The following is an 11,289-nucleotide window of genomic DNA, read 5'->3' as shown; positions in this document are numbered from 1 at the left end:
GAATAAGACGCCGACGTTTCCTCTGACGACTGAATTATAAATGCACCTTACTGTTCACATCCGTCGCTGGCATGATTCACGTGTTATTTTAATTCAGCAACTGTAAAATTGTTTTTGTTTGTTTTTTTACATTAGGAGAATATTGACAAAGATTTCCACACATTTGGAAATGCAGGTAGTGCCTGCGGTTTGGGTTTACCTGTCGCTTCTCTTGCCGCTGGAGTTGCTGCCCGTTGACCCGGCCCGGGTCCGGTTCCCCTTGGAGTCGCCCGAGTCCTTGCGAGTGAGAGTCCCCACGTGTTCGTTTGAGTTGGCTCTCCTCACAGTGCTGCAGGACAGACACAAGAAGCAAAACCAGTGAGTGGCGGCAGACAGAATAATGGGCCGTAAAATTACCTGACGGCAGCGTCTGTGAGAAGTCAAGCAAAGATTTTATCCATAAACATTTGTTTTTATGCTCCATCAGCAACAATCTCTCATTTTACTGCTGAAATTAGGGATGCAAGTTATCGATTAATGAGCTGATAAAAAGTTGATTTATCTTATCGACTAATGATTAATTGAGAAGCGGCTTTTCTTAAGAATCTGAGTTTTCTCTTGATTCAAGAGGGCTCAGACTTGATATGGCAGGCTAAATGTTTCATGATATGCTGAATTTTTTAAAAAGCTATTAAAATTTAACATTATTTTGTGTCAGCTGTATTAACAAAGAGATAAAATAGAAATTTGTGGTTTGCATCCCTGGACTAAATACAGTATTTTTATACCTCCTCTAACAAAGGTAAAAATTAAAAAGAATTAAAATCTGTTCTGTTCTTATAAGTCTTGGTAAAACAACAACTTGTATTCAGATTGGGAAAATTACCACCTCCTACTGCAGAGAAAGCGTACTATAATCTATTTTCCTGTTTCAAGGACTGCTGATCCTACCCTAAAAACATACAAACATATAAAACAGTCACAATAAATTAAGTTCGCTTCACTGCCTTCCAAAGCAACAAGCGGCAAATTAGGCCGCAAATAAAAAGGTGTTTGCTCAGTCAGTGTTATTATCTGCATCAAACCGGCTGAAATACATAAAACATTGGAATTTGTTGAAGTGCAAAATGAAAAGATTGTATTTCTCCACCGGAATTCAGTTTATTTAAACCAACAACGTGTCAGAATAAAAGCAGCGCTGTGCAGATCTGCATGAGGGCAGCCGGTCTTTTTTCCACAACAAAAAAAAGAGCCAAATCAGCAGTCAGCAGGCAGACAGGTCATCTAATCCAGTCTGTCCAGAACCTGAAACTCGCCGCTGGCTTTTATCCCTTCTGCACAGACTGTGTGTGTTTTTATTCAAAGCAGCAGAGAGGAACAACTGTTTGCTCTGTTTTTCCCATGAGGAATCACGGCGTCCTAATTGGACCGCAGGGCTTTAAAGGCTGCAGCGAGTCGGGAAGCGACTGCGACGAAGCTTAAATTAATACAAACATCAGTGAGTCAGTGGGAGAAAGTTGCACTAAAATCCAACTGTCTATGTTTACACACTGCAAAAACACAAAATCTTACAAAGTATTTTTTTTTTTTGAAAAAGTGAAAACTTATTTAATCCCTAAATTAAATTTATCACTTACCAATTCAGAATTTACCTGAAAAGTGTAATTAAAAACATGCATTTATATGCCTGTTTAATTTACTGTGCCAAAGAAAAATCTTTCACAATTATTACACATACATATATAAAACTCTCATGCAGTCATAACACAGAGATGTGTGTTTAATATGAACAGATTAAAGTCAGATTAAAATGTTTTGAATGCTTCTGTTGATCAGATTAGTTCAGGACATAGAAAAACACAACCTGCACTGCAAAAACATAAAATCTTACCAAATGTTTTTAGTTCAAAGTGCAAACATCTTAGTACACTTGAAATAAGTCAAAACTAACTTTAAAGTAATGTTTTAGCAAGTTATGTCAATAATTCCTTAATTTTGATTAAAAAGTTCTAGTTCCACTGGCAGATTATAAAATTTATAACAAGACATTTTTCTCATGTTTCAATTGAATTAATCTGCCAGTGGATCTAGAACTTTCATAAATATTAAGGAATTATTGACTTAAAACAAAGTCCTATATCTTGCTAAAAAAATACTTGTAACTTAGTTTTGTCTTATTTCAAGTGTACTAAGTTATTTGCAGTAGAGACTTGAACCAAAATAACTTGGTAAGGTTTTTTGTTTTTGCAGTTCAGGAGGTGAAATGGCAGAAGGTGAAGTTTTAGTTTTAAATGGCGGTGATGTTAGCTGACTCTCACCTGAGGGACAACATTCTGGTGGGAAGAAACAACAGGACAAAACATGAGATGAAAACAGGAGATGCTTTCAAAAACAGGCTGCAGGAGAGGATGTGTCTGGAAAACAAACACGATGCACGAGGAGGGGAAAAAACTCAGCTGGAGAATAGAAACATTTATTTCAGTTTTCCAGCTCAAAAAAACTCTTACAGTGAAATTTCTCTAAGAAAGTAGCAATTTAATTTTTGAGCTTTTGCTAATTTGACAGTTCTCCAGCAGACTGTCACTACAAAAAATTGTATAAAAGAAACAGGCAGTTCATAAGTATACCAAGGGAAAGTTTAGTGGAAGAAAAACATATCGCAGGAACTTGGGATTATTAAAGAAAGTCTCATTCTAGTGAGTTACAGGGAATGTTCAGGATATGGGCTACACCTGCTGCATTCCTTATTATTGTTACTCCAGAACTGGAGTCAGTGTAGGAAGAATCTTAATTTGATCAAAGGAGAAAAGGATTGAACTGTTACTCCAATTCTGACATTAGATTTTGCATTTCATTTGAAAATCAAGGTCCCAGTTTCTGGAAAAACTGCAGAGAGGAACAAAAATCCTTTGCCGTTACCTAGCAACCACAGCCAAGTCTAGTAGCCCTGTTGCCTAGCAACCCAAAATGGAGATCCAGCACAAGTGGTCAGCTCATTTTACCACTGCTGGAAAAGATGCATGTTTATTTGTTGACTTACCATCTATAAACCATTTGCTGCATTCTTGTTGGTCGTGCAGGAGGCTCCACTTTTGCTTTTCAAACATGTATGGTTATATAGTTTTGCATATTTGCAGCCATTTTGACGTGCGAGTGTATACGCTGAGTTCCAGGGCGTGGCCAGCAGCAGCTTATTTGGATTTAAAGTGACAGAGACCCTAAAACAGCTCAATACAGGCAGAACTGAGCAGACTGATTCTCACTAAGAATGATTCTTTTAGAAACTTTTCCCTCTAATTTTAGTGAACACCTGCAGACGGTATTAGAGCTGGGAGGTTTGTTTGGACTGAGCTGCTCCTCATCTGATTATGTTAATGTCATCCAGGAACGGGAAAAGACTTTTGTTCCCCTGGCAGACTTAATTTGTAGCTTGACCTCCACGTGAACACACACACCGAAGTGACAAAGAAGTCTCTCTCTGCATCAGTCTCGTTAAATGTCAGTGAATTTGGCTGGTAGAAAAGCTGAAATGTGAGAGTTCAAACGGCAGAAACACAAAGCAACTTGGCTGTGTGGACCGAAGATTTACAACAGCATTAATAAAACTAGGGCTGCAGCTAAAGATTATTTTAGTAATCAAATATTTTCCCAATTATTCTGACGATTAATCGGGTAATCAAATAAAAAGCAAACAATTTAATTCCTTTTTAAAACAACATTAATGTTAAATGCAAAATATATATATATTTTTCCAACAGCTTTTAGTTATTGTTCTAGCCATGTTGCTCTTCCTGCAAATGGTTCTTTAGAGTCTTTTTACTCCAGTTAATCGATTAATCAGTCACTAAATTAGTTGACAATTATCTTAATAATCGATTAATCACAATTAATTCGGTTAATGGTTTCAGCACTTAAAACCTGCTGAATTCTTCATAAAAATAGCAAAAATATGTTTAATAAAGTGAAATAAAAAAACAAATCTATCAATCTGCTGAATAGTATGACGGAGTATTAGGGCGATGCTAAGAAAATAAAACTAATAAAATTATAAGAATAAAATTGTAATATTACAAAAATAAAAATAAAATAATATGAGAATAAAGTTGCAAATAATTAAATTTTTGTATTAGTTTGTTACTCCGTCGCAGGACGGTACTCCCTTTGTTTTGGTTCCTGACCTCTTGTTGGCTGCCGGGCCGGCGTCCTTCCTGGTCCCGGGTCCAGACGGGGAGGGCAGGGTGCTGCTGCCTTTCTTCGGCAGGACGGTCCCGTTGTTGACCGTGGGCCGCAGCGGCAGAGTGGCGATCATCGGCCTGGCTGGAGGACAAACAACAAGCAGGACGGTGAGGAGCGTCGGCTGCAGCGGCGAAACGTTTACATCAGCGACGAAGGAGGAGAAAATAACAAATATAAAGAACTAAACTGGTTACTTTATAGCAGGATTTACATTTTCGTAACATTAAGCTACTGTTTGGATGTTGACATTATTCTTGAGGATTTATTAAGCCCACTTACTGGATTTGGACACATTATTTCCAGGAGAATTCGCCATTCTGATAAATTTCTTGTAATTATAAAAATGTTGAATTATGAAGTTAAGGAAGACCAAAAGTGTTCATATTCATTGGCCTTGCAGATAACGATTATTCTTAGTTGATTATTCTAATGATTAATCAATTAATCGAATAAAAAATTGGCACATTTGGCAGATTTTTCAGCTAACAAATTAAATCTTTTTTTAATATTAGAAATACACTAAAAGATGGAAACAAATAATTTTGCTTTTTAAATAAGAAAATAAGAAAAATATTTTATTTCCTAAAATGTAATGACACAGCGTTCCTTTAGGAAATATTAGATTATTAATGCAAAAGATGCTAAAAAAAGTATGTATTTCTAACATCAACATGTGAAAAGATCCACTCTTTCTGCTTCATTTATTTTTGATTAGCCGATTAATAATTTGATTGAAAAAGGTGCCAGTTTATTTTAACCAGGTGAAACTAAAATTTGTGTTTAATCTTTTTAATCTTAAATACTAAATGTATATAATTTTTTGTTCGATTTTGACTTTATTACTGCTCTGAATAAGTTATTGTTTTCAGCAGAATTACCTTTTTTGAGTCAGTATATTCCAGTCAACAATTAATCAACCAATAAATGAGTTGGCAGTTCTTTTAAGGAATAATTAATAATTTAATAATAAAATAATTAATCATGGTTAATGCGATTAATTGTTTTTGCCCTAATATTTATCACTAAGCCTTAAATGTAGTGAATGTGGATAAATGTAGTTACATTTATCCACATCCTTTAATGCGACGACAGATTCAGATTTAAAAATAGTTTATTCATCCAAAGAGGAAAATAAACGTTGTCATAACTCATTAATTTTTTAAAAACATTTTCCTTAGAACTACAGCATTAATCCAGTAGTTTGTACTATTTTCATGATAATTTTCCAATAAATCAGTTCTAAAGCAGTTCTAGCTGCTCTATCTAGCAACCTCAGCCCAGCCCATCGCCTAGCAACCCAAGCAAGAGTTCCAGCATGTCTGGTCAGCTGGTCTTACTGCTTTATTCTCTGTTTGGTTGTTCAGTTACCACCCAGAAACCACTTTCTGCATTCTTGTTGGTTGTGCAGGAAGCTCCACTTCTGCTTTTCAAAGCTGTACGGTTGTATAATTGTCCATCTGTTTGCTGCCATTTTCATGCGCGAGTGTAAACGTTGAGTTGGAGGCTCTAATTATCTAAGGATTATTTTGTGTAAAAATGTAATAAACATGTTTTTTAAAGTTCACAAACCAATCCTAACCTGTTCAAGGAAGCATAATAGATCAGCTTCACAAACACATGGAGAGATTTTATTAAACAGAGATACAAAAATGAGACCTATCATGTTTTACAGAAAATGTCAAAGAAGAATAAGAAACACTGGGCAGCAGGATAATCTGGTGGAGAAAAGGAGAATCTGACTCATAGGAAACAATCAGTCATTTCCCCAAACCAACTCACCAACACAACACAATAGTGAAAGTTGGTCACAATAAGAGAGATGCTGTATAATACATAAATTCACTCACTTTCACCATTTCTCAGTGTCCTACATTCTTATAATTTGTGTAAATTAAGTATAAATGTTTAAGATTGTATTTTCAACAAAGAAAATTGCATGAGCTGATCAGCTATTGAGTCAGATATCATCACTTCCTGACATCTGAGCCCAAACGTTGGTTCTGGAGCGGCTGAACAGAAGCTGACGGCATGCAGGCAGACAGACAGCAGCAGTGGCAGCATGCAAAACAATGCAACAAGTGCAGCCAACAAGTGCAGATCAAAAATCATCAGCAGCAGAGTTTAACTTGCAGGTGTGAAGGTGAAAAAAATCAAGACGCCATAATTTTCAAGGAAAATGATGAAAGCTGCTCCTCCTTACTTTAGGGTGTCCAAACTTTTTCCTCAAGTAAAAAACAGTTTTGTTTTTCATTCTTGTTGAAGTGAAATTAAATCTTTCCAGATACACATAAAAAGAATTAGACATCAATTTCTGAACATGACAAACTTTATAGTAAATAAATGTTACATTTACAAATAAAATATTTTAGAAAGATTGCATTTTTCATTTTGTGTAATGTGAATAAATTATTTATTCTTATTAACGTATGTAGTAAAAACAGAAGCAACCTTTATTGTCCCATATGGGGGAAATTCAGGTTTAGCAGCATAGTTAGGTGTAAAATGTTCTTAGAGTGTTACAAACAATATATAAACTACAAGTTATAGTAAATTAAATTTGTCTTCTAATCTGAACATTGTGCAGCATATTGAGGTGAAATGTTGCAGGCAACGACTGAAAAGTGCACAACAGGCCCGGTGAGTGCAGACAAGCTACAGCCGGCCTACCTGACTTGCCAAAACTGCTGTCTGCTGATGGAGATTTTCTCATCTTAGTGGGCTCTATCGCACAACGCAGTTAACAAAACAACACAGTCATGGAGGAGAAGAGAGTGACAGCTGGTCAGAGGAGTCAAGCAGAATCTGAAGTAACTTCAGCAGGTGGGAGAAACGTAAAGGAAAAGCTCCACCAACAGATAAAATCATGTAAGGAGAAACAAAGCAGAGGTAGAAGTGAAGGTTCTGGTTCTGTGCTACCTTTGGTGGGTCCTCTGCGCGACCCCATGGCCTGCTGCTCCTCTGAGTGGTTCAGCCTCCGAACCACGTCGGCCAGAGCGGACTTGAGCAGCTGGATCTCATCCTCCTGCATCTGGACCCGCTGCTCCAGGGAGGCGATGCGGTCCGTCACCTCCATGCTGCTGGCTGCCGACGCGCTGTCATCTGAGGAGACAAGATATGTCAACTTATCAGGCAAAATTCACATTTAGTACGTTTTTATGCTTCCATTTGGGTTTCTACTGCTTCTAAAAACAGCCAAAGTGCTTAAAGAAACACCAAGCTGTTTTTTTTGACAATAAGTTAACGTCTTTTGGTGTCTGGAAAATACACCCGATTGCTAAAGGTGACCTGTTATGCTTCCTTGAACAGGTTAGGATAGATCCATGACATCATTCTTACACAATGACATCTCAGTTCTGCCTAGTTTGAGCTGTTTTAGGGCCTCTTGCCACTTTAAATCTAAATATGCTGCTGTTGGCCACGGCCCCTCAAAATCTGTACAAATGTGCAATTTTACAACCGTACACCTTTGAAAAGCAAAGATGTACGGTTAACAAGAATGCAGCAAGTGTTTTTGGGATGGTAAGTTTTCCAGCAGCCACTGTACAGTGGAAGAACCAGCTGACCAAGCATGCTGGAGCTCAGCTTGCTAGGTGACGGGCAGTGTAACTTTATATTCTGAAGTTTTTAAAATGGCTTATTTTCCAGACACCAATGCTATAACATTTTTTAACCATTGGACTCTTTTTAGAAGCAGTTGAGACTCAAATATTAGTATAAAAACTCACTAAATGTGAATTTTGCACATTTGAAAGGCACTATGATGATCTAATAATGATTTTATGCAAAATAAAATGTAATTAAGTTTTGTATCGCCTACCCTAACCTCTTCAATAAAGCATAATAGGTCACTTTTAACAGGTAAACTTTGCCTTACTAGAGAGAAACCCAAATTGGATGCGAGGTTAATCACAGATTTGTTTCAAACGTCTTCCTGGCCTCTCATCAAGCCGGACAGATTATTATTTTGTCTCCAGCAGAAACCCAGATTGGGGGCCAAGCACCGGCCACCAGGGCCCACTTCATTAATGATAACACATGCACACCCACTTACTCGGGGTGTCCTCCATTAACACTTTGATGTCAGGGTGGGTTGTTGAAATATTCATGCAAATCAATGCCGTGTTTTCCCCACAGATTGATAATAACAGCTTGATGAATTATTCATGACAGAGCAGACACACTCAGAGTCTGAGTTCGACCCCCCGCTGCCTGACAGCATTACGGAAAAGCCTCTTGACCTCCGTAAATAACATCTTCAAACAATCAGCTGCAGCAGTTGTTGATTTCAGATGCTGAAAGTAAAGTGGCATGATGAGCTCCTGAGGGCTCATGAAAGCTTTTTAAAAGGTTACATCCCCGACCGAGACTCGATCAGATCTGAAATAAAGAAAACAAATCTTCCCAAACGAGTATTACAACCCCAGCACCCATTTTAAAAGGGTTCAGTCAATAAGTGGGAAGAAATTTAATGCGTCCTCGTTTCTCGTAAAAGTCAAGCAGATTTTATTTGTATGTAGCCTCACAAAACAAGACGCTCTGTTCTTTTATAAAAATAAGAATGCCTGTGTTATAAATTGTATGTCGATGTTTAATTAGATGCCAGGGAAGGTTGTGCTTCTCTTTTACACTTAACTCAGTTCGATTTGGGAACAAATTTGCAAAATTTGTTACATTTTCAGCTGCTGCAGTTCACTCTCTCACTGCACTGTGTCAAACAAACCAAATCTTTGAAAAACCTTTTCCCCTCCCCGCCAGTGGGGGTGATGCGCTGAAAACCACTAAACGAAACGACACAAAAAGCCTCTGAAGAAGATACTGAGCTAATCTTCCTTCTTCACAAAATCTAAACAAAAATGGAGTTTTTGTTTAGAATTTTAACGGTTGTAGGAATTTTATTTTGTTTTTAGTAAAAGACAAAGACATTTCTCCTGCTAGCTACAGATTCTAGTGGTTGTTTTGGTTGTGTTTACCCAGAATGCCCTGCACTGTAGTCCACTTCCTGCTTTTGGAGTGGTCTCCAAACCAACAGAGTTCACTTCAACTGAACCGAGATCGATGTTTGTAAGCGGACCAGATTTCGCTGTTTTGGTCCGCTTAGAGTTCAATTACACGTTAACTCCAACAAACCGGACTTTCAAGACAACTTTTCAGAAACTACTTAGCACAGATATTTATAAAATTAAATATTCAGTAAGAGGTTGCTGAAGAACGTTTGGTGGTTCATAATCTTAATGAAACGACCCGCCTTCCTCCTCTGATTTATTTGTGTCTAGTCAAAGGGGCAGTGCCATGTAAAATTGACATTTTGAGCTTTTCATCATATTTAATGTTATTCCCTCATCAAAAACACACCTGAAATGTTGCTGTGATTCTTTCATGCATGTTTAAGAAGTTGTGCAAGACGCCTGGGTGGACCTAGCCGCGCCTTCGAGGACAAAGCTCCTCCTTTTAGCCGCAACTCAGAAATTTTGAGACTAATCTCAGAATTTTTTGAGTAAAAAACAAGGCAATTTCTGAGTAGCAAAAGTCGAAAATGTTCAACCCAGTGCCGCCTTCGAGGCATCACTCCTCCTCGGAGCTGCAGTTTCCAAACTTCCGCCTCACAGAACAGCCATCCCCAGCAAATCCCCCACTCTGCTCCTTCAGACTAGCCAGCAGCAATTAGCAAACACCTGGTGGAACTGTGCATCAGCTGAGCTCATTACAGGAGCTACTTCTCAGTGCAACACTGGTAAAAACATTGTTAAGGGTTAATAGAGGAACCATGTTATGATGACTTCCTGAAGGGAGAGGAGTTTCAGAAAGAGCAGGAGTTTTTAAAGAGACACAAGCCCAATTTCAAGGCATTAAAAAATTTGATATATACAGCATTCTTTGACAACTGAAGTAATCATAGTTCCTTGATTGTGCTATAAAATGGAAAATAAATAATACTGCCCCTTTAAAACTTCTATAACAAAACAAACCAAGCGTCCAAGAACTATGATGACTTCATTAATTTTCTTAAAAATAAAAGCATACATGTTTCCAGAAAAGACTTTAACTGCTTTCCTCTCACCTGCAAATATCTCACCGAGGCAATCCATGTACATGTTTATATGTGAATGTCTGTCAGGATGTGAATTTCCTCAGATAAAGCTCCTCCTGTCTGCTGAGAATCTGCTATGAGTCTGTTCTGTACACAGACAGCGACGGTGTAGCCGCCGTACAATGACTGGGTGTTACAGCTCTGAGCCAACATCCTCCGTCTGTCACCCGGCTCCAGCCAGTCAGAGGAGTTCCTCCAGAAAAACAAAAAAAAAGCTTCCTAATAACACCGCCACATACTTTCTACCCAGAGATTTACATCACTGAGGTGTCAATCTTTATTTAGCAACACATCCATCACAGTGTGGAGACTTGAACATTGTTCTGTCTGTGGGAGGGAGGATTACTGCCCACTAACAATCTCCAGTGGGGTCTTCACACCTGTCAGGCATCATCTCTAATCACATCATCTCTGTCCGTCTTCCTTAGCTTCCCTCCAACTTTTCCCCTGTCTGTCCTGGTTTCATTACTGGACCAATATGTGGCGGGGTCACAAATCTGAGACCGTGCTCTCCGCTCACCTTAATGGATCTGGGCATGCTGTCCCCCCATTACCCCCCCCCCTGGAAAACGATGAGATTCAGGCAGGCAGCCGCAAGCTTGACTGCATGTCCATCACTGCAGCCACAGGGGGCAACAGGAAGGAAGAAAACCAAACCTGCTCATGATCGTCTCTGTAAAGGTCACACTGCAAAAACACAAAATATTACCAAACATTTTGGTCTAGTTTCTAGTGTAAATATTTTGAAATAAGACAACACTAACTTAGAAGTAACTTTTCAGCCAAATAAATCAATAAATCCTTAATATTGATGAAGAACTATAGTTATAAGTAAAATAATCTGCCATTAGAACTAGTACTTCTTCGTGAATATTAATAAATTGACTTAAACAAGCTCTGATATTGTTGTATCTTCCAGACCTCTCAACTAAAAGCCCACGTTTAGAGTTGCTTTTGAAACTTACTCATCCATCCATCCATCCATC

The 11,289-nt window shown here is 38.2% G+C and overlaps 1 protein-coding gene across 6 annotated transcripts in view; it reads right to left on the bottom strand.

The window, feature by feature from the left end:
- Positions 1-180: 180 nt before the first annotated feature.
- LOC106954639 (echinoderm microtubule-associated protein-like 1) overlaps positions 181-11,289 on the bottom strand; it is a 54,647-nt gene continuing 43,538 nt past the window's right edge. For 2 of the 6 annotated variants that reach the window (XM_015044313.1, XM_015044310.1), the window contains 5 exons: positions 7,132-7,314; positions 6,883-6,936; positions 4,158-4,296; positions 2,298-2,312; positions 181-328 (listed from right to left, as the gene is read on the bottom strand). In XM_015044313.1, the coding sequence (XP_014899799.1) occupies positions 196-328; positions 2,298-2,312; positions 4,158-4,296; positions 6,883-6,936; positions 7,132-7,314 (524 nt within the window). In that variant the 3' untranslated portion in view covers positions 181-195. Of the gene's footprint in view, positions 329-2,297; positions 2,313-4,157; positions 4,297-6,882; positions 6,937-7,131; positions 7,315-10,273; positions 10,389-11,289 lie in introns of those variants that run through there. The other 4 variants (XM_015044312.1, XM_015044311.1, XM_015044314.1 and 1 more) reach the window with 4 other exon arrangements.

Source organism: Poecilia latipinna, unplaced genomic scaffold, assembly GCF_001443285.1.
Source record: "Poecilia latipinna isolate Pla-1442-1.1 unplaced genomic scaffold, P_latipinna-1.0 Scaffold667, whole genome shotgun sequence".
NCBI classification, from domain to species: domain Eukaryota; kingdom Metazoa; phylum Chordata; class Actinopteri; order Cyprinodontiformes; family Poeciliidae; genus Poecilia; species Poecilia latipinna.
The sequence above is the reverse complement of the archived record's forward strand: the minus strand, read 5'-3'. Positions and strand labels throughout refer to the sequence as shown.